The sequence below is a fragment of the Rhodotorula toruloides genome (assembly GCF_000320785.1).
Source record: "Rhodotorula toruloides NP11 unplaced genomic scaffold Scaffold26, whole genome shotgun sequence".
Lineage (NCBI taxonomy): Eukaryota > Fungi > Basidiomycota > Microbotryomycetes > Sporidiobolales > Sporidiobolaceae > Rhodotorula > Rhodotorula toruloides.
The window spans coordinates 105,605-126,191 of record NW_015622986.1 but is presented as its reverse complement, the minus strand read 5'-3'; the positions used below and the strand labels follow the sequence as shown (position 1 = coordinate 126,191).

At 62.3% G+C, this 20,587-nt stretch overlaps 9 protein-coding genes across 9 annotated transcripts; 4 read left to right on the top strand and 5 right to left on the bottom strand.

Annotated features, from left to right (window-relative positions):
- Positions 1–54: 54 nt before the first annotated feature.
- Positions 55–3,198, bottom strand: RHTO_04177 (zinc finger, RING-type protein; the record flags this gene model as incomplete). Its single annotated transcript, XM_016417845.1, has 7 exons — positions 55–581; positions 667–813; positions 867–959; positions 1,017–1,286; positions 1,400–2,061; positions 2,120–3,063; positions 3,130–3,198. The coding sequence occupies 7 exons, from the start codon at positions 3,196–3,198 to the stop codon at positions 55–57; spliced, it is 2,712 nt and encodes a 903-aa protein (XP_016270761.1).
- A 172-nt stretch (positions 3,199–3,370) lies between these two features.
- RHTO_04176 (uncharacterized protein) lies at positions 3,371–5,921 on the top strand (the record flags this gene model as incomplete). Its single annotated transcript, XM_016417844.1, has 5 exons — positions 3,371–3,937; positions 3,993–4,918; positions 4,972–5,396; positions 5,464–5,774; positions 5,835–5,921. 5 exons carry the CDS (start codon positions 3,371–3,373, stop codon positions 5,919–5,921), a joined length of 2,316 nt encoding a protein of 771 aa, XP_016270760.1.
- Positions 5,922–6,198: 277 nt separating this feature from the next.
- Positions 6,199–7,726, top strand: RHTO_04175 (threonine aldolase; the record flags this gene model as incomplete). The annotated part of the gene is made up of 4 exons (XM_016417843.1): positions 6,199–6,338; positions 6,462–6,537; positions 6,596–6,682; positions 6,743–7,726. 4 exons carry the CDS (start codon positions 6,199–6,201, stop codon positions 7,724–7,726), a joined length of 1,287 nt encoding a protein of 428 aa, XP_016270759.1.
- A 73-nt stretch (positions 7,727–7,799) lies between these two features.
- Positions 7,800–8,987, bottom strand: RHTO_04174 (zinc finger protein, nitric oxide synthase-interacting protein; the record flags this gene model as incomplete). The annotated part of the gene is made up of 5 exons (XM_016417842.1): positions 7,800–7,965; positions 8,021–8,048; positions 8,107–8,320; positions 8,375–8,737; positions 8,799–8,987. The coding sequence occupies 5 exons, from the start codon at positions 8,985–8,987 to the stop codon at positions 7,800–7,802; spliced, it is 960 nt and encodes a 319-aa protein (XP_016270758.1).
- A 307-nt stretch (positions 8,988–9,294) lies between these two features.
- Positions 9,295–10,436, top strand: RHTO_04173 (phosphoribosylaminoimidazolesuccinocarboxamide synthase; the record flags this gene model as incomplete). The annotated part of the gene is made up of 4 exons (XM_016417841.1): positions 9,295–9,444; positions 9,499–9,727; positions 9,795–9,950; positions 10,009–10,436. The coding sequence occupies 4 exons, from the start codon at positions 9,295–9,297 to the stop codon at positions 10,434–10,436; spliced, it is 963 nt and encodes a 320-aa protein (XP_016270757.1).
- A 73-nt stretch (positions 10,437–10,509) lies between these two features.
- On the bottom strand, positions 10,510–14,381 carry RHTO_04172 (protein of lipase, class 3 family; the record flags this gene model as incomplete). The annotated part of the gene is made up of 4 exons (XM_016417840.1): positions 10,510–11,518; positions 11,571–12,333; positions 12,389–13,612; positions 13,688–14,381. The coding sequence occupies 4 exons, from the start codon at positions 14,379–14,381 to the stop codon at positions 10,510–10,512; spliced, it is 3,690 nt and encodes a 1,229-aa protein (XP_016270756.1).
- Positions 14,382–14,764: 383 nt separating this feature from the next.
- Positions 14,765–16,349, bottom strand: RHTO_04171 (uncharacterized protein; the record flags this gene model as incomplete). The annotated part of the gene is made up of 3 exons (XM_016417839.1): positions 14,765–15,549; positions 15,609–16,072; positions 16,150–16,349. 3 exons carry the CDS (start codon positions 16,347–16,349, stop codon positions 14,765–14,767), a joined length of 1,449 nt encoding a protein of 482 aa, XP_016270755.1.
- Positions 16,350–16,942: 593 nt separating this feature from the next.
- Positions 16,943–18,699, top strand: RHTO_04170 (uncharacterized protein; the record flags this gene model as incomplete). Its single annotated transcript, XM_016417838.1, has 2 exons — positions 16,943–17,378; positions 17,456–18,699. 2 exons carry the CDS (start codon positions 16,943–16,945, stop codon positions 18,697–18,699), a joined length of 1,680 nt encoding a protein of 559 aa, XP_016270754.1.
- A 169-nt stretch (positions 18,700–18,868) lies between these two features.
- On the bottom strand, positions 18,869–20,305 carry RHTO_04169 (L-serine dehydratase; the record flags this gene model as incomplete). The annotated part of the gene is made up of 6 exons (XM_016417837.1): positions 18,869–19,149; positions 19,210–19,455; positions 19,517–19,698; positions 19,755–20,030; positions 20,091–20,144; positions 20,202–20,305. The coding sequence occupies 6 exons, from the start codon at positions 20,303–20,305 to the stop codon at positions 18,869–18,871; spliced, it is 1,143 nt and encodes a 380-aa protein (XP_016270753.1).
- Between the last annotated feature and the right edge of the window lie 282 nt (positions 20,306–20,587).

The following is a 20,587-nucleotide window of genomic DNA, read 5'->3' as shown; positions in this document are numbered from 1 at the left end:
CGAGTGAGAAGTGATACAAAAGATCCGTAATACAACAGATCCTCGTTGCAAGGGTCAAGTCGCCAGCGCAGGCAAACTCGCCCGACATACGGGACAGATCGCCCTGACCATCATCCACTGCTCGAGGCATTCGGTATGCACGACGTGCCCACACGGCGTGATCGCGAAAGCCATCCTGACCTCGTCCTCCTTGCCCTGCGCGACGTCGTCCTTCGTCGGCAACACCTGGATCGGCGAGAGACAGATCGGACAGTCGGGTTCGGGCGCAACCTTCGCGTGCGAGTCGTGTGAGGCTTTGTCGCCTCCGCCAATTTCGAGTTCTTGCGAGGCGAGGTCGGCGAGAAGTGCAGGCGGGAGTTCGCGAGGGTGGTAGTTCCAGCTCGAGATGGAAGGCAGCTCGAGTGTCGTGATGAGCGGGTCGGGGAGGAAGAAGCGAGCGCCGCCGCCTGTCGTGGCTGAGGAGAAGAAGGGAAGGCGGAGAAGGATGCGAGTAGCGGGAGATGTCGGCGTCGAGAAGAGCGACTGGAGGACGAGGATGGTTGCTTGGGCGACGGAGTAGGCGGCGAGGTACCAGACCTTGGCTGTACAAAGAGGGTCTTCACCGGATCAGTACGCCAATCCATCGAGGCAGAGTCGAGTCCGAAGTGACGCAAGATCACAACGCACGTGTTGGCTCGACCAGCAAGCAATTGCCCTCGTACGCCCAGAAGTACAACGGCGGGAACAGCCGCGCGACTGTCGTTCCGATGACGAATTCGTTAGCGAGCGACTGCCTCGCCGTGCCGCGATGAACGTTGAGCACGATTTGCGGGACTGTCAAGCGAAGTCAGCGGCGTGAGGGGATGAAGGGGCGAGAGTAGACGTACTCCAGTTCGAGTAGACGATCCAGAGGATGAAAGGCGTCCAGCCACGCATGAGCAGTGAGACTGCGAAGTAGGCGACCACGCCGAGCGAGACAGCTGCAGGCCCACAAACCGTCAGCCGCGAGTAAGCTCGTCAAGAAGAATTGCGCGCACCGAGAATCGTGTCCCGTCTCCGCCACTGCGCAACCTGCCGCCTCGCCCACCTCACAACCACTCCTTCGCGCTCATCGCTCGCATCTCCCGTCGTCGTACCCGCCTCACCGCTTTCTGCCGCGGCAGCGGTCTGTGAGGGCTCGGTGCGAGCAGCGGCAGGTCGATCGGGTGTTCCTTCGCGGATGAGGGCGATGTACCGCGTGCCGAAGAGGAGGGATGAGAGGAGGGCGAGGAAGGCGGCGCCGAGGAGGGGGAGGGTGGCGCGAGATTCTGCGAGTATTGCGAAGAGATACGTAAGTCACCGGCGTAGATCTGCAGCCAGAAGTCTGCCTTTCGCACGGCAGGCAGGCAGACTTCGAGCAGCGCTGCAAAGGACGACGCACCAGTGACAATCCCGATCGTGAGCAGCGTCACGAATACATACGCGTCGACGATGCAGTTTCCCGCAATACTCTGCGGCGCAACATTTGCGACCGTTCCAGGCCTTCTCGACACGCGTTCGAGCTGCCTGACCATCAAGACGAGCACCGCGGCATGCGCGAGAAGTAGCCAGCCCGCGAAGCGAGTTGCCGAGTCCCATAGCTCGGAGGTTTGGGAGAGAACGGCTGACGGGACGGAGAGGACGAGGCCGCAATTGGGTGAGGAAAGGATGGCGGAGAAGGTTGATTGGGAGGGTTGGGCGATGGAGGATCCGGTGGGGTGGAAGAGCGAGGAATACCATTCTGCGTATTGCGTTGGCGTGTACGAGGCGGGAAGCGGAGAGAGGGCGCCGTAGAGGGAGAAGATGCACTGCGAGATGGACGGGTCCGCTTCGCCCGGCTCGCTCGACGAGGGTATCTCGATCCGGTCTGCTTCGGCGAGGTCTTTGACGCCTTTGTCAAGTCGACGAGTGTACTCTTTAAGCACTGTGTGGCCGATGGCGCTTGCTGTTCGGTTCGGCGAGGGCGAGGAAGAGGACATGAGCGGGAGCGAGATGGCATCGACCATGTGCGTGCGAACGAAGGATGGCGTTGCGTAGCCATAGACGCGTCCGCTCGATAGAAGGCTGCGGAGGAGTGGATTAGTCACAGACCTCACAAGGTGGGGGTTGAGTAGGAGCGCACTGAATAGCCTCGATATCGAGCTCGAGCGACTCCTCCTCGTTTACGCCCTTCTCGTCCCGCACACTCAGCGTCAGCTGCCCTCCAACGTACACCGCCGGACCCTCCTTCTCCCAATCCTGCCAAGTGGCCGGATCATCCTGCCTCATCCGCAGCAGCTCTCCCTCGTCCACCAATGTTGGGTTGGAGGGTAGAGGCATGATCGGACCAGTCGCAGAGGTCTGGAGTGAGCGGAGGTTGAACATCGCTGGGTGGGTCTTGCGGAGGGTGAAGGGGTTGGCGGTGAGGGACGAGAGCCAGGGGAAGGAGCCGCGCAAGGATGTGCGGTTGAAGGTGTCGACGACAGTCGTGAGGTTTGTCGATGCTGTGTCATTTTGTCGTCGCAACAGTCGTGTCGCGGCTTCCGCTGCGTTGGTCTCGTTCCCTGCCGCCCTGTCCGTCTCCTCCGGCTTCTTCACCACGACCCTTGTCTCCTGCCACGTCTCATTCAGCCCGAGCTCCTCAAACGAGAACCTTCGCGCATGCCACGAGCCCTTGGCGAACCCAGTCAAGTTCTGCTGGTACAGCCGGTAGTCGCCCTCGTCCTTCGGCGTATTGTCGGCAAAGATGTCGCGCACAAGCGGCGGAACGGGTGTAAGTTCGCCATCAGAATGAGGAGCGTAGTTCTCGATCCGATAGGCTTCGTACGCCGTGTCGTTTGAGGCGGGAGGAGCCGTCCCGTTGGCGACTTCGGGAAAGTAGGTCGAGTTGAGCCACTCGCCCGTCTGATTGCCCACTCCGAGCCACCGTGCGATCCCCTCGCGCCTCGCTTCTCGTCGCAGCAGCCCTGCCCGCGCGTTCGCGTAGGCTTCCGCAGCCGACACATCTCCCGTCGAGACTTGGTCCGCCAGCGACGGCCCCTGCGTCCCGTTCGACTGCATCATCCAGAACATCATCATGAGGAAGAACTGTGTCCGCGCCCGGAGACTGTCAGCTTGCGTGCTCGTCGCTGCAGTGTGTGTGGAGAGCCGCACGATGAAACGGAGGTCTGGCCGTTGCTGCTGGACGCGGGTCACCTGCTGGTTCGGCGGCGGGAGATCCATGGCGTCTAGCGAGCCGTTGAGGCACAGCAGCAGTCCTCTCGAGCGGTGTGAGCGAGGTCGAGGTGCTTGAGCGATGAAGTTGCGAGGCGGTGTACCCTCGACCCTCGACAACTCGCCATCCACACGCTCCTGAGCTGTTCGAGCGAGCTTGCACTGCTCAAATACGCTCAGGATGGCGAGTTTGCCGCCCCCGCCGAGACACCCATCGTCTCGCACCCTCCCTCGCCCCGGCCCTTCACCCTTTACTCGGCCGCAGCATCCATCCGTCGCAGGCCAGGCAGGAGACTCAGGAGGGACCGGGGACGATCTTGCGACAGAGCGGGGTGAATTGCCAGTGGCGGCGACCCTCGAGACGCCTGTCATCGCGGTCACTCGGCCGGAAACTCCGTCGACCCCTCCCCTTCCAGTCGAGGACCGCCTACAGACGCTCGATGCGAGTCCAACGACAGCCCCACCTCCTCGACACCCTCTCACAGCCCGCTTTGTCGACCCAGAACCCGTCGCCTCGCCAAATACACCCCTCGGACCGCCTCCTTTACGCCGCGAGACCACTGCTGCGGATGCGAAACTGGCAGAGTTGGAGGATCTTGAGATCCAGGACTTGTTGCAGCGTGTCGGGGACTATCTGACGGATGTCAAGGTGGCGGGACTTGATGCGGAGACGGTCGAGTATCCGGAAGTCGAGGCGTACAGGAAGGAAGAGGGTGGTGCGGTGGACTGGATAGGATACGGTGTCGCCGTGAGTTGCGGTAAGAGCATCGCTCGGCTCTTCGTTGACCGTTTGCTCCTCGCAGTACATGTCCTGCTTTGTTCACAACAACTTCCCCGCCGGCCTCGTTGGGCCTCCCCCGCCCGACTCGTTCTCCTTCCGCTATTTCCAAGGCGACCTTGAGCGCCTCTACGTCCTGTGTCCCCCTCCAGTTCTCCAACGCCTCTTGCTCGGCTCGCTTGGCAAGATCTGGCGGTGGGAAGACCCGCGACGAACCGGTACCTGGGCAGCGATCTACCTTTTCCTCTGGTTCCACGACCTCATCCTGTTCTTCCCCTTCGCGTTCTTTCTCTACCACCTCCTCAGCGTGCGGTTCTTCCCGCCTACCACGGACGAATTAATTCGGCGCATCCAGGAGCGGAGGAACCGAGCGAAGGATGCGACGGAGTTGGGCAAGCAGCTCAAGGCAAGCTCGGTGTTTGGAATGGCTGGGCAGGGAGTTAAGGGCTTGTGGGCTGATGTGAGGGGGAGGCTTGGCCGGGAGGAGGAGGAGGAGGAGGAGAGGTCTATCGCGGCGGGTCTCGGAGCAGGGCTGATGCTCGGTGGGATGGCCGCGAGCAGCGGGATATCCAGCTCGTCGTCGAACCCGATTGAGCGTGTACGGTCACGCAGTCGGTCCTCTTCGTCCGCTTCCTTACCGACGACCGCCCCGCCAACGCCGCCAACTCCGCCTGCGACTTCGGCTCTCGCCCGCGGTCTCGGCGCCTCCGCAGCCGTCTTCTCCGCGCCTTCCGCCCCGACCACCACTCGACTCCCCGACCTCGAACCTCCTCCAGCCTCCCGCATCAACGTCAACGACCCGGACTACGACCCTGCTCGAGCGAAGGGAGGGAAGGAGGGCGATGGGAACGTCTCGCTTTACAGGCTTGTGAGGAACTTGACGACGTTGCTGGGACCTCAGGTATTGATGTGGACGGATGAGGCGGCGGATCTGGCCGAGATGGTCAAGAAGTACGTCTAACAGTCTCTCACTGTCCTCCTTTGGCTGATTTCCCATTTGGCAGCCTCATTCTCCACCCCTCCCACCCGTCAACAATCCCCATCATCCTCCGTCTCTCCGCAATCTGCCTCACCCTCCTCCTCACGCCCCCCTGGCTGCTCTACAAGTCCCTCTGGCTCTGGCTCGCCATCGAAGTCTTCGTCCTCTGGCGCATCCGCGAACTCCACCCTTCATGGCGTCGCGCGACCCTCCCTTACTGGCTGCTCCTACACGGCGCACCAACGGACGTCGAGTACGCGTTATGGAGTCTCAAGGGACGGAGCAGGCCGCTCAAGGGGTCGAAGACGATCAAGCGCGCTGGGCGGGACGTGAAGGATGGGAGGCTGAGGGCGTTGAGTGATGCGGTCAAGAAGGGTGGGAAGGCGTTGAGTCGCAGTGGGAGTGAGACGAGTTTGGTCACGCTTGGGAAGGAGGAGGAGGTGCTTGGCTGTGAGTACCTTGCCGGTATTGTCTTGCGGAAGAGTATATGAACTGACTGCGAAGTGCGCTTGACCAGCCTTCTTCGCCTTGCACGACTCGAAACCCGGCACGCTCCGCCTCACCTCCAGCGCAATCCACTTCATCCCCTCCGTCCGCCTCCGCCGATTCGGCAAACTCGCCTGGCGCATTTCTCGTCGGTCAAAGAGCTCGTCCGAGTCTGACGATGGAGCCGACACGGTATCCATCGCCTCGTCGACGATGACCGCCGACACCGTCTCGATGAGCGAAGGGCGGATCGTGATCCTCGTCGACGACGTGGCGAGCGTCAAGAAGGAGACAAGGATGATGGCGCTGGATGGACTGCTCGTCGCAGCCAAAGATGGGCGGGTGAGTCGTCGCTACGTCCCTTCCTCGCCGTCTTTGACCGAACCTCTCGCCTCTTCGCAGTCCTGGCGCTTCTCGAGCGTCGCCCGCCGCGACGACGCGTTCAACAAGATCCTGTCGCTGTCGTCGGCTCACTGGCAGCCCACGTAGCGCGCTGGCAGAACTGCAACTCGTGCAACCTTCTCAACCTTTTCGCGGGTTGCGCCTGCTCTTTCCGCGCCTTCGCTTCGTTTGCTCGTTGAGAGTGTCTTCGTGCGGAGGCTGCCCCACCTTGCGAGATTGTCGAAGTTCGCCTTGCCGTCGGCGCGAGCAGACCATGCGGCGAGTGGTTTGCCGTTTGCCGAAGGTTTCCTTTCGTCCTGAGCGCAATGCGATGCTCGCACGCTCTTCTCTCTCCTCACACTTACGAACTGGCTACACTCGCACGATGACCGTCCCGCTCCCCTCGGTCCGCTTGGCTTCCTCCTCGTCCGCCGCACCACCTCCACTTCGTCCGCCCCTCTCGTCGAAGGAACGCGTCGCGCGCAACCAGGCAAAGCGCGTGCAGGTCTCGAGGGATTTCCGAACGTGCGTGCAGTCCTTCCAGCTCGTTGCGCGGGTGTAACGAGGCCGTGTGGGAACGGGCTCGTCGGATGGCGAAATGTTGATGGAGCGCGAGAGCTGACTCTTTTCGCTTGTTTGGGGCCGCAGAGACACTATCACGATCCCCACGGATGAGCTGTACGAGCTGATGAAGAATGCGTCGCGGGGGGACAGCGTGTACGATGTGCGTTTGGCGGTTCTCTCCTCTCCAGGCTATATGCTTGCTCACATCGCGTTTGCAGGAGGATGAAGACACGATTGAGCTCGAGCAGCGCATCGCAGAGATGGCGGGCAAGGAGGCGGCCTTGTTCTGCGTGTCGGGCACGATGGTGCGTCTCGTTTCTCTCCCTCAGACCCGTTCCCCCGCTCACCCTCACTCCCTCCCACAGACCAACCAACTCGCGATCCGGACACACCTCCACCAGCCTCCATACTCCGTCGTAACCGACCACCGCGCGCACGTCCACATCAGCGAAGCCGGCGGAATCGCCTTCCACTCGCTCGCAACGACCAACGCCGTCTACCCCCGTGACGGACACCACATGACCGTCGAAGAGGTGCTCGACGAGTGCGTCGTCGATGACGACATCCACGTTGCGCCGACCAAGCTCGTGTGCGTCGAAAACACCTTGAGCGGAATGGTCTTCCCCCAGTCGGAGCTGGTCCGCCTCCGCGAAGCGCTCGACTCGTTCTCGATCCCGCTGCACTGCGACGGCGCGAGGATGTGGGAAGCGATGGCCAAGACGGGGATGTCGCTTTCCGAGGCGTGCGCGCCGTTTCACACCGTCTCGCTCTGCCTGAGCAAGGGCCTCGGCGCACCAGTCGGCAGCGTCCTCCTCGGCCCCAAGGACTTCATCCGCCGCGCAACCTGGTTCCGCAAGCAATTCGGCGGCGGAATCCGACAGGCGGGCGGGCTTGCACTCGCCGCCTCAGTCTGCCTCGACACGGTCCTCCCCCAACTCCCTCGGACGCACCACCTCGCGACGAAACTCGCGCGCGCACTCGCAGCCGAAGGAGTGCAGCTCGACTTGCCTACCGAGACGAACATGGTCTGGATCAACCCTCAGCCTCTCGGGTTCTCCATGACTGAATTGCAGGAGGCCGCGAGGGACAAGGCGGGCATCACACTCGGTGCGCCGAGGGGTCGGGTCGTCGTACACTACCAGATCGACGAGCGGGCTATCGGCGAGTTGGTCGATGTCGTCAGGGAGTTGAAGGCGCAGCGAACGAACGAGGCGAGGCAGTGGGAGGAGCTGGTCGGGTTCGAGGTCGCGGAAGAGATCAGGCGTAAGAGCAGGCTCTACGCCGAGGGACAGTACGAGGGGCGGATCGAGGGTCCGAAGCGGTCTCTCCCAGCTTACGGCAAGAAGTAGACTCGGGGACGGCGCCGTAGACGGATCTTGGGTTCTTCGGGCTGTATAGACATTCTTGCTGCATTGCGAACGATCAGGCCTGGAAGGCCACGTCGAATTTCTCGACCTGCACACCTCCGCCCGCAGCGTAGCCGGTCCCTTCCCGCTTCAGCTCGATGTACGGCAGCTTCTTGTCGACCGGAGTGGTGCAGTGCGCGCAGACCTTGTCCGTTCGGCAGAGCGTGTCGACACAGGTCGAGCTGCGAGGCGTCATTGTCAGCGAGCGCTCGAGGAACGAACGTCGTCGGAACGAACCAGAGGACATCTCCGCAAGCCTTGAGCGCTGCGAGAGCTCAGCGGGTCAGCGGAAGACACGAGGTATCGAACAACGGCGAGCGCACCGAAAGCCTTGACGTTGTTCGTGATAGTCTTGCGGCAACTCGGGCAGAGGACAGTCGGGTTGCCCGACCTGTTCTTCTCCTCCGGGTCCTCCGTGAGCTTGACGGTTACGAGCGACTTGAGGCTGACAGGATGAGGCGGCTTTGAGGCGTGGCACAGCGTTTGAAGCTTCGTGTCGATGATGCTTTCGGGCGTTGCGGTCGGCGTAAGCGAGGGCTGCGTGAATCCGACGTTAGTGCCGCTAAGTACGGGAGCAAGAGGCATGCATACCAGCCAAAAGTTGGGCAGCTTGGCCCGCCGCGCGTCCGCCATCTCGCGCGCCGTCCGGTTGAGCGCCTCGTCCGTCGCCTCCTTCGTCAAGCGGTCAATCTCGTCCTCATCCAGCTCGAATGTCCGCTTCGTCCCTCGCGGCCCGACCTTCTCCTCGTCTGCGCCAGTCGCCGAAACCTTTCCCTGCGTCGTCTTGCTGCCGAGCGAGGATTGCGCCGTCTCGAACTCCTTGAGAACCCGCTCGCGAGCTGCGGCGCGGGCGGTAGCCATCTCGGCCTCCGACTCGGCGCGCATCCGCTCGAGGAGCTTCTGCTGTCGCTTGATGTCCTTCTTCTGGTCGAGTAGCGAGGTGAGGATGCACTCCTGGGAGGATAGAGCCCAGTTAGCTCGACAACACCCCTGCGACGGGGAATATCGCACGCACCTGGCAGTACAAATGTCCCTCTGAGCACACCCTCGGGTCCCTAGCATGTTGCAGGCACAGCGAGCACGCGTCGATGTCCTTCATGGCTTCGCGACCCAGCAGCGCCCGCTTCGTGCCACCCTGCGCCATCTGCCGCTCCGCATAAGTGAAGTCTGCTCGACTCGTGTTGTTCCTGCCGTGTCGTCCCATCCTGGCGAGGTTTGGGGCCGGTGAGAGATGAGGTCGAGGTCGAGAAGTGATGAAGCTGCGAAGCGGCGACAGCGGGACGGGAGTACTGCAAAGCGGTGGCCGAGTACAACAGCTGTCTAGCAAGCCTCTGTACAGTCTACAAGCCCAAGCGAGCCGAGCGAGGTGGGAGTCAACCACCAACCTCCTCCTCGTGAACGTTGCCTCCTGCCTCACCAGCTCAATCCGCTCACAGTGCGCTTCTTGCCTCTGGACAGCTCTCAATACAGTCTCTCCATCGACTGATACCGTCGCCGCTTTTCCCGCAGCAATGACCGCGCTTCTTCAGACAGACTGCCCGACCTTGAAATTGTTGGCGAGGGGAAAGGTCCGGGACATTTACGAGGTCGAGGAGGACAAGTCGGGCTTGCTGTTTGTAGCGACGGACCGCGTGTCGGCGTTCGATGTGATCATGAAGACGGTGCGCTCCTCTCGTCGTCCTTGCTCTCTCCCGCTCACCTGGCTCGCTCCGCAGGGCGTCCCCAACAAGGGCAAGCTTTTGACACAGCTCTCACTCTTCTTCTTCGAATACCTCTCGAAGGCGCCCGAAACTAAGCACATCCCGAACCATGTCATCACGAGCAAGATTGAGGAGATGCCGGCAGAAGTGCAGAAGTACCGCGACCAGCTCGAGGGACGGTCAATCTGGGTTCGCCGAGCGACTGTCTTGCCCGTCGAGGCGATTGTTCGCGGCTACATCACCGGTAAGTTCCCGGTCTTCCGAAGGAGTGCGTGGTATGGCCGTCTCTGATCGTCGTTCTCCGCCTTCAGGCTCCGCGTGGGCCGAGTATCAGAAGACCGGCACCATGCACGACATCAAGCTTCCTGAAGGGCTGAAGGAGTCGTCCAAGTTCGACCCGCCCCTCTTCACGCCCAGCACGAAGGCAGAGGTCGGCGATAAGGACATTAACATTCACCCGAACGAGCGTGAGTTGCCGCACATATCCCTTACGCGTAAACACTATGCTGAGGCGCCGTCCTGCAGTCCCCAAACACCTCCCCGATCCCTCTCTCGCCGAGCCGCTCCAGCAGTACGCCCTCGCCCTGTACAGCACCGCCGCAGCCCACTCGCTCTCCCGCGGCCTCATTCTCGCCGACACCAAGTTCGAGTTTGGCCTCCTCCCTCCATCCACACCCGGCGGCAAGCCCGTCCTCGCGCTCGTCGACGAGTGCCTCACCCCCGACTCGTCCCGCTTCTGGCCTGCCGAGCAATGGGCAGAAGGCAACAAGATGGTCGGGTTCGACAAGCAGTTCCTGCGGGAATGGCTCAAGTCGGGCGGCGGAGGATTCGGCAAGAAGGGCGGAGGAATCGACGAGGACCCGGTCGAGATCCCGCAGGACATCGTCCAGGCGACGTGGTCCAAGTACGAGGAGGCTTTCGAGAAGCTCACGGGCAGGAAATTTGTCGCTTGAGGCGGGTCCTCGGCGCAACCGAAACGAGGCGGTAGTTTTCCTATCTTACGGCGGTCGACGGAGAGATGTGCGGCTAAAGCGATTCCACCTGGTCTAAGTACGCCTTCGGCATGTGCGCCGCTACAAGATCCGCTTCTAGCAGCGGCATGGCGTAGAACCGCCTCGGATCGCGCACCTCGTACAAGGCGCACAGCGGCTCGTCCTCGTCGTCTGCGCCTGTTTCTTGACCCTCAGCCTTTCGGGCTTCCCGCAGCTCCGCCCGCCGCTTGATCTCAACGTCTGGGGGCAAGTGGTCGAGGTGGTAGCACCGTCCTGCCGGGATGGCGGTGTCGATGGCCTCCTCCTTGACCGCCTCGCCGCCGTCCAGCCAACCCTCCGCTTCGCACCGACGTCGCCACGCTCGGTCCTCTAGCTCGTCCTTCTTGCGCTCCAGCTGCTCCTGCTCTTGGCCACGCGCTTCCTCAACCGCTCGCTCCAGCTTCGCCCACTCCCGTCGACTGCTCAAGATCCCGCTGCCCTCTCTCGCTCGCATCTTGTCCAGCCGCCCGATCGCTCGCCTGAGTTCCTTGACTTGCGGAATGCCCATCCTGCAGATCACGTCCGCGCCGAGACTGACGTTGATGACAAGCGGGACGCCGTCTGGATTGTCGGGCGCGGCGCAGTATCGCGAGAGCGGTGCGTTGACGGTTGTCGGGTGGGCGAAGCAGACGGCCCGGATTGGGCGACGGAAGGGCATCGAGGAGGGCGATGCGAGCGACGATGAGTCGGAGACGACCCAGCGCCTTTCGGCTTCATCGTACTCGCCAAGAAGGATGGCGAGCGACGAGGCGAGCCCGGCGCCGAGAGAGTGACCGGTGAAGACGAGGCCGTAACGGGGATGCTCGGCAAGAATGGCGGCAAGCTTCGAGTACAAGGGAGAAGTCGAGCTGGGTGAGAGGAGGTGTCGTGCAGTTGCGAGGATGCCGGAGTGGATACGGAACGGTGAACGTGCTGTGGACGAGTCGTTTGCGGGATTGCTTGACAGGGGTGTTGGCGGAGCTGGCAGGTCGAGCGGGATGAGCGAGCCGTCGAGGTCGGTTCGTCTGCAGTTTGGACGGTCAGCGTGACTACGCCGACATTGCGCGGGCGACTCACACGTCGGCCAGAGACTGAGTGCCGCGAATCACGACAACCACCTCTGCGCGCAAGTCGTCCCGCAGGACGTAGAACTGCGGCGCGTAGGTCGCCTCGATCTCGTCCTCGACGCTTGGTATACCGGTGTACCGTTTCTGCAGCGCGACATGCAGGACGTTACGGTGGTCCGCCAATCCGCCAAGGTGTGCAAAGAGACGATGCGGCAGAGTTTGACCAGAAGGCGTGAGGAGCGGAGTGGGAGGCGAGGGCAACATCGTGTGCAGGCCGTAGGAAGCGGTGGAAAGCCGGCAGTGTCGCTTGATAAGCGAGACGAGGTCGGCGACGGGGTCTTCGCGTTCGTCGATGGGCTGTAACGGCGGCGAAGCAGGAAGTTGGGAAGGTCCGGGTTCTGCTAGGTCGAGCGGCGGCGGTTCCTCCTCGAGCAGCTGGTTGATCGATGCACGCTTGTTGGGAGACGCTTTTCTCGGTCGCTGCGAAGGCGTGATCGCGAAGAAGTGAGGCTCCTCGTGCGAGATGATGGAGCCTTGCAAGACTCCGCCTTCGTGGCCAGTCACGACGAGTCCTTCGCCGTCTTCTTCGCCCCCGTTGCTCGTCCATCGCCAGGACTGCTGTCGCTGTGTGATGGATGGCCGCTCGAGGTCAACGCTGTGTCGGCGACGAAGCGGACCAAAGCGAGGCGTCGCAAGTCCAGTCGGCGCGTCCTTGTCGCCATTTAGCAGCTTGAGACGGCCAGGTCCGTCCTGAAGCCAGCGTCGTCGAGTCGCTGCAGGCCGAAGTCAGTTCAGTAGCGGACGACGGGGAGGACGACGCAAACTCACTCCGATGCAGGGCCGCCAGTTCCAGCACACCCTTCACGACCGCAAACACCGAGACCGTATCCTCTCCTTCCTCGTCAACCACCTTGTCCCACTCGACCCGACACGTCCGCCAGTATTCGACCACCGCCTTGCTGACCTCCGTCCGCCCGCTTAAGTTCAACCCAGCCCAGTAGAGGAAGACCGCGGTCGCACGGAGGGCGCCGTAGCTCGATATAAGCAGGGCGGTGAGGTGGTAAACGACGAAGAAGAGGAACCCGAGCGAGTGGACGAGGACGCCGATCAGCCCGCCGACTGTTGCGAGGGAGGTGTCGAGTCCTGCGACGGAGGGCGGTCGAGGCGAGCCGATGAGGAAGAAGATGATCCAATCGAGCAGGGCTGTTCGCATGGGTGACGGGTTCGGAAGAGGCTGGAGAATGAAGGGGGTCTTCGGAGTCGAAGGTGTTGCAAAGGCGGCGAGTTTCGCGGGCGAGTTCGAAGAGATACTGGTTCTGCGTCTCTGCAAGGCGAAATAGTCGTCGGGAGACGAAGGGTCGAGGTTGAAGGGAGTCGCGACAGTCGGGAGAGGCGGAAGGTCGAGGATGCTGAGAGGACGAAGAGCGGGCGCGGCGGGCGGAAGAGGCGAAAGGTCGTCGATGTCGCCCGTAAAGGCGAGCCGAGATGGTGGCGATCGCTTGTTCGAGACGTCGGAGGACGACGGACTCGGCGGTACGCCCAGGAGCTGCGCCGGCGTAACGGCAACGAGCGATTCCGCCCTCCCTGAACCGTGCTCCCGCTCTTGCTCTGCGGTGGGCTGTGAACCCGCCTGCCCCTTCCTACTCCTATGCCTCTCCAACCGTCCCGCAACCCTCCTTCCAACCTCAACTCCAATCTCATAAGCCCTCAACCCGCTCTCAGCCCTCTTGACCCTCCTCCTCTGCCGCTCCTCCTGTCTTCCGCCTTCTTCCGCGCCCTCCTTCCCTAGCGCAGTCTCCACAATCTGCGCCGCCTGGTCAAGGGATATCCCCTTCCCCTTTCCCTTCTTTTCCCTCTCCTCCTCCTTCCCCTTCAACCCCACCCCGCCCGTCTCGTATCCCCCCGGCGGTCCAAGCAACCTAACGATCTTCCCCGCCGCCTTGACGACATTGTGCGGGAACGGAGGCGGCGGAGCACGGCCTTGGGCGTAGAGGCGGGCGTGGTGGCGTGCGAGGCGGGAGAGGCGGCGAGAAGTGCGGGCGCCGAGGAGGCCTGCGCGCCGTCAGGCAGTTAGTGTGGAACGAAAGTAGGGAGGAGGAGGGAGGGAGGGAAGCGAGCGGGACGGACCATCGAAACTTTCTTTCGGCGAATCGTCCGCCAGAAAAGGCGGCGGTAGAATCAGTCCCTCATCCTCGTCCTCGTCTTCTCCTTCACCCTCTTCTGAGCTCGCACGACCCTTCCCCTTCGCCAATACCCGCCAACGCAAAGGAGCGTCGGTCCAGCGCGAGGAGGACCAGCCGCCTGGGACCGCCAGAGGTGTGGGAGGGTCGGTTAGGCGCTGCTGGGTGGTGGATGTGGAGACCGAGGTTAAGGAGGGCGAGGCGAGTGGAAAGAAGGAGAGAGGCGAAGAAGAAGAGGGAACGAAGGTCCATTGTACGGGCGTCGTTGAAGTCGGAGAAGAAGACGCTGGCTCATCCTCCAACGTCTGGCGAATCGGTACACCCTCCGCCGCTTCTGACAAGCGGGAGGAAACCTCGAGAGAAGCCCTCGGCGTCGCATCCCGCTCGTCCTCCTCCTCCACTTCCTCCGCCCCTTCCCTTCCTTTGCCCATAAGTCCCTCACCCTCCTCTTCCTCCTCTCCGCCAAACTCGCCTCTCTCATCTCCCTCCGCCCCCGCCGTCCCTCCCCCAGCCGCTCTGTCGCGCTCCTCGTCCGTCACTGATGAACCGGCCTCGACCTCGTTCCGCTCGTTAAGCAGCGTCGCAGGACTAGTGGGCGCCTTCAGTGCGTTGTTTGAGGAGGTGGAAGCATCGTGGGACATGCGGCGGTCCCGGTGCGTGAGTGTGCGAGGTGAAGAAGGGAGAAAGAGAGAGGGTCGGCTGAGGCGCACGTGGGGAGGGCGAGCGGCGGGCGAATCTGAGGTCGGAGGCGCTCAAGTGAATGAGCGATACTACAGAATGCACAAAGAAGGAGAGAAGCGAAGTGCGGCTCAAGCGAGGAAGAGACGAAAGCGACGACGGATCCGAGCGAAGCGAAACGAGAGGCTCCCGACTCCCTCTCGTCGCGCACGAGCTGGGTGATTGAACAAGAGTTGCGAGTGGTTACACAGCGAGAGTGATACAACGAACAAAGCCTACACGAGCCGAACCCGCCTCCCTCCCCTACACAACACCAACAACAAGCTCCTCCTCCTCCTCTCCTCCATCAAAGTCCACCTTGACTCCTCCACCTCCTCCCCATCCCCCTCCTCACCCCCCTCCCACCTCCAAACACGTCCTCCCCCTCTCCCTCCCTCCCAACACGCACCTCCACTCCCAGTTTCTCACAAACGCTTCTCAACCTCTTCAACCTTCCCTCGCCTGATGTTTCCCATACTCCGTACCTCCAGTCTAGGGTGAGAGTCTGCAACCCCTTCAGCGCGGGGTGAATCGAGCCGGCCCCGCGGCCTGCGAGTTGGTGAAACGGCGCGAGGAGGGCAGAGAAGTGTGTATCGGCTTTCTCCGCCGAGGTAGAGGCGGGTAAGAAGGACGGAGGCGGGACGAGGTGAAGTTCCCTCAGTCCCTTGAACGAGGTGGAAGGGAATGGTGAAGGAAGGGGAAGGAGGTCGATCGCGAGAGGGAGGAGGGAAAGTTTGATGATACACAGTCGGTGCAGGACCACTTGGCGTTGGGGAGCGAGGCGCGGGAGGGGAAAGAGGTAGTTGAAGTGGTGTTCGTCAACCGTCACGTCTCGCAGCTGCGCGCCAACTTCCGCCGCTAGCGTGCGGAAAGCCTCGCTCGGCTCCCAGACGGCGAGGGGCGAAGGCGGAGGGAGGGAGATGTCCCAGATCGCGAGTGTCGAGAGGCTGGGAAGGAAGAAACCGGAGAAGGAGTCGTGGTGTCCGGTGCAAGTCGTCAGGGAGAGGGACGTGATGGGCGAGGGGCGGGAGGAGGCGACGGCGCGGAAACGCGAGCGGAAGCCGCAGCGGCTTGCTGAGAACGTCCGAAGTGCTGCACGTACAATTCGGGTCAGTGGGAACAAGAGTATAAGCGAGAGAGAAGGAACCCACTCGGATGGAGAAGGAAAGCCCGCAACTCGAGGCCGTCCAAGTCTTCGAGGTGGAGCGACTCGAGCCCGACAAGTTGCTGCACGAGCTTGGCAAGCGCCTTCCCTCCGTCTCCCGTCCCTAGACTCCCATGGACAACAAGCCTCGTGATCCGCCTGCCCAGTTCCTGCCCGCGACTCTTGGGCAAACACGTCAAGCGGGTCAACTGTTCGACGGTGCGATCGCTCGCGATGTACACCGTCGAGAAGAGCTCGTTCTGGGCATAGTTGCGCAAGACGGGATGGACGAGCGCGAGGGTCGCGAGGGTGTGTGCGCGATCGCGGGCTGTCCAGCGAGTGTGGGACGGGGGGAGGGTGAAGGCGAGGATGTGGAGGAGGATCTCGCTTGGGAGGGAGAGAAGCGGTGCGAGTTGGGGCTTGGAGAGGACGCTGGCTGGCCTGCTGGGGCGGGGAGAGGGGATGTGCAGCCTGTGCCCGCGTGGTCGAGGGAGAAGAGCCGGGTCAGTCTCCTCAACTCGCTCGTTCGACTGGGTGATGGTGCTCACCTGTCTGCAAAGTAGGACGTGACGCTGGATGCGATGCTGGCCGTGCGCCGGTGTCTGTGGGTGGGTGTGCGGTCGTCTGCGGCGAAGGAGGTGGGGTAGGTGGCGGGTGGTGCGGTTGCTCGTCTGCGGGTGTAGATATGCGGGTCGAACAAGCTCAAGAGTGCGTCGTGTTCCTCGCGCGAGTAGCCTCTGGCCAGCATCCCTGGCAGCGATCCCTGCAGCGAGAGTGAGAGTGAGCAGCAGGAGGAGACGAGTCGCGTGCACCCGGTTGAAGAGTTACAGATCGTGGCAGTAAGGTGCGAAACTCTCGCTTGGCACCCACGTCAACTCACTACTTTCTGCCTCGATCAATCGCACCCAACTCTCGATCCCTCGCTCGCGTCCTCTCCTCCTCGCCCACCATCTCGCTGTGTTGGACTTACGGGGCTGGTCGACTCGCTCACAGCTGCCACACACTCTACCGCCACTGCTACCCACCCGCCGATTCCCGCTCGTGCCGTGGCAATACCGCTGGCTTGCGTCACCTACAACACGCTCGCCTCTCGCTCTCTCCTCGCCTTCGAACGGAACGGACACCGACACCGTCGACGGACCACGGAGACTTCGGTCACTGCACTGAGATGCACGCCTGACGCAGCAACGGAGCGCGCTGGGTGGGATGAAGGTGGGTGGACGCGGACTTGCTCATGAGCAACTCGTTTCTCTTCTCTCACCGCCCTCGCGCACTCTAGCTGACTGTGCATTAACTGACAGGGCTACATGACGACACCGCACCTGTTGCGACCACTCGCATATGCTAGCACTCGCGATTCCTCCCTTCCTGCTACTCCTCACCTCACCCATTTCACCCGTCTTTTCGCTCTCAAACCGCCTCACTCGCGCACACGATGCTTCCAAGCTCCTGGCGATGCGAACTGCTCTCCGCGACCCACCGTCGAGCACGCCGACACTATGCGCGGCTCGCGCCTGGGCAGCTTCCCAAGGTCCAGACCTCTTCGTCCCTTTGACTTGTTCAAAAGCTGAGGGTGGTCCCCGTTGTGCCTTCGCTTCCCTCTGTCCGCAACACTCTCGAACGCTCTCTTGCACGCTCGACACGCTCGTTTCTAACCACGGGTCTATACACGCGACTCTCGACTGCACCGCTTCCTCGCTTCCTCGACCGGCCCCCCGTCTCAAACGCTCTTATCGCGCCGACCGGTCGGCCGAGCTTCACTCGCTCTCCAGCACAGGTGCGTACTGGGAACGCGCAGGAGACAGGATCTGTGGGCTTGCATGGAAGCTAATGCATCTCGCACGGCCGGAACAGAACAGCACTCACTCGACGACCCCCTCCTCTCCTCGGCACCGCACACCCCCCTCGCACAGACGATGTCCCCTCCCCTCCTCCCACCCGAACTGATCTCCGACATCCTCGACACCTTCCTCCTCCTCTCCCCCTCTCACGCCCTTCGAACGCCCAACCTAGCCCGCTTCGCACGCGTTAACCGCACTTGGAACGCCGTCTCGATCCCGCTCCTCTATCGGAACATCTACCTCGATTCGCGCACGAGGGAGGGCGTGTTGGATGCGTTTGAGGCGAATCCGGACCTCCCGAAACGGGTGAGGCACCTTACCCTCTCTGGTGGGAAGCTCGACGCGGAGGAGTTCAAGAGGTTGCTGGACGTCCTCGCCGCCTGCAAGGGCGTGACACACCTCTCGTACCACTGCTTCGACCCCTCCCTCCTCGAAGACTTGACGGACTTCGTCGCGAGTCAGTGGCCGGGACTGCGGTACCTGAGGGCAGACCAGTCCCATGCGTTGTACAGCCTGTTGGCGAGGTTACCGGACCTTGAGACGCTCATTGCGAGTTATATCGAGTTCCCTACGCCTGGCGTACCCGCCTCGCCTCCGGCACGCGTCTCGACCCCCTCCCCTCCTTCCTCCGGTCGTTCATCCCCCTCTCCCTCCCCCTCGTCGCACCCCGTACGCCCAACATTCCGCCTCAAGCGCTTCGACTCCGGCTCCTCCCCCCACCCCTCGCACTTCCATCTCCTCACTTCGAGCTCGACCTCAACCCTAACTTCTCTCGACCTGCCCATCTCCTCCCAAACCTCTCAAGACCTCGAAGCCTTCAAGGGATTGAAGAGGCTGACGTTGACGCTGGCGGAGAGGTACATCCGGCCTCTTCCTGGGTTGGTCGGGGGGAGGGAAGACGCGCATTGTTTGAGGCGGGTCAAGCGCCTTCTTGCGCATGCGGGGAGGTCAGGAGTCCCTCTGAGGACGTTGGAGATCTACGAGCCTTCGTACGCTCTCACGAAGCCCTTCGCACCCTCGGTATTCGAAGAGACAGACGTCCTCGCTGCGGTTCCGAAGGGCGTGGAGGAGTTGGACTTCGCGACGCTCGATATCGGGTGCTGGTACATCAAGCGTGCGTTTGAGCGCGAGGGGGAGGACAAGGTTTGTGAGGGCGTGAGGTCGGTCATTTTGGCGCGGGGGAAGAGGGAGGAAGAGGGCGCGGAGGAGATGAGGAGTGTGTTGGGTCGGAGGGGGGTGAAGGTGCGTTGGGCTTAGGCGGGAGGGAGCGGGTTTGATCTTTTGGGTTCTCTGGTGTAGAGGGTTTCCGGTGGGCGCTGGTCGCTCGCTCGATTTTGGGTATCTTAGACGTATGGCTCCGACTGCATCCTCAGGCTCGTTACTCGCACGCCTTTCCAAGTCGATAAAGATACGCTCCTTCGCTCCTCTACGCTTCAACCTCCTCCTCAACCCGCTCCTTGCCCCCTCGGAACACCTTCACCACCCCCCTCTCCGCTCCCTCAAACTCGTTCTCGTAGCCCACGAAATTCTCGAGCGTCATCGTACTCCCCCCGCAAACGACTACCACAACCGCCGGTGCGTCTGCTGGAGGGGGAGAGCCGGGAGTCGAGAAGGAGAGCGAGGGGAAGAGCGAGCGGAGAACGGAAGGAGTGTAGAGTGGGACGAGAGCCGCGGCGCAGGCTGGTTCGGGGAGGTATTGGTGGTCGACTGCTCGGTCGCGATCTCGTCAGTCGAGAGAGGAGGAGCGAAAGGAGGGAGAGGACAGACGCTGGAACTCCTTCGCTGCGTCTATAGCCTTCGCATCGCTCATCGTTACGCTGCTCACCCCGCCCTCGTGTTCAAGCGCAAGCTTGACCGACGTCTCAGCGACTTGGACTGCTCCGAGCGTCGAAGCGATGGAGTCGATCTTGTCGAGGCGGACGAGCTCGACGGACGGAGGGTTGTAGGAGAAGGAGGAGCGGAGGGAGGCGAGGAAGGAGGCTGCGCCGGTCGTCTCGCATGCGACGACGTGGACTGCGCCGGGAAACTCGTCGTCAGCTCGCTCCCCGAGCTAAGGGAGTAGATGCCAACTCACCGTGCGGCGCAACCGCCTTGAGACCGGTAAAGACACCCGAGATGAGCCCTCCTCCGCCGACGGAACAGACGACGGCCGCCGGCTTTCCCGCTTGGAGCTCGTCCATCTGCTCGATGACTTCGTTCATCATGCGGGAGTGGCCTTCGAAGACGAGCGGGTGGTCGAAGGGGTGGATGTAGATGCTGCACGGACATTAATCAGCAGCTTCCGCATGCGAGGCAGAGTAAGCGAGACGCACGCTCCTTCCTTCTTCTCGACAAACTCCCTCGCCGTGGCGTCCGCCTCAGCCCAGTGCCTCCCGCCCACAACAACATCCCCCCCATCCGCCCTGAGCTTCTCAAGCACATGCGCTTTCGCAGTAATCGGCACAAAGATCGTGCACTCGAGTCCAAGAGCGCGCGCAGCGTGTGTCGCTGCAAGCCCGGCATTTCCTCCAGACGAGGAGACGAGGTGTGCGCGGACACCTTTGGAGGCAGCTTCTGCTGCGAGTGTGGAGGCGACGTGGCCGATACCGCTGCGCGCAAGCGGGGTGAGCGTAGGGGAAGGATGGAAGGGAGGAGACGGCAAGGCGCACCGGATCTTGAAGGACCCGCTAGGCTGGGTGGACTCCATCTTCAAGTAGACGCGGCTGCGGGCGAATAGAGAGGTTAGCCTTCATCGTCGCGGAAGAGGCGAAGTGACTCACCATCCTGCTTTTGCAGAGAGCGAGGGGGAGAAGACCAGCGGCGTCTTGACGCAAAGCTGGAGAGCAGGGGCGGCAGTCGGCGTCGCCGCAGTCGTGGCCGTCATGATCGTCGTTCGAGGCGGAGAGGAGAGGAAAAGAGCGAGACGGGATGCGTGTCTTCGTCGGCCGACGGACCGGCTACACAACGAAGGTGGGGAGACGTGGAAAGGCGTGGAACGTCGCGCTGGCAGGTCGGCGTGCCACTATCGTCTAGCCGAGCAGTCAAAGGAAAGCTCTGCAGCGATTAGGCGAGAGCGAGCGTGAAGGAGGAGGACAACCCGCTGGAGGAGAGGGTTCTGAAAGTCAACCTTCGACAACTCGCTCAGCATCAGCCAAGAGCCGCTTAG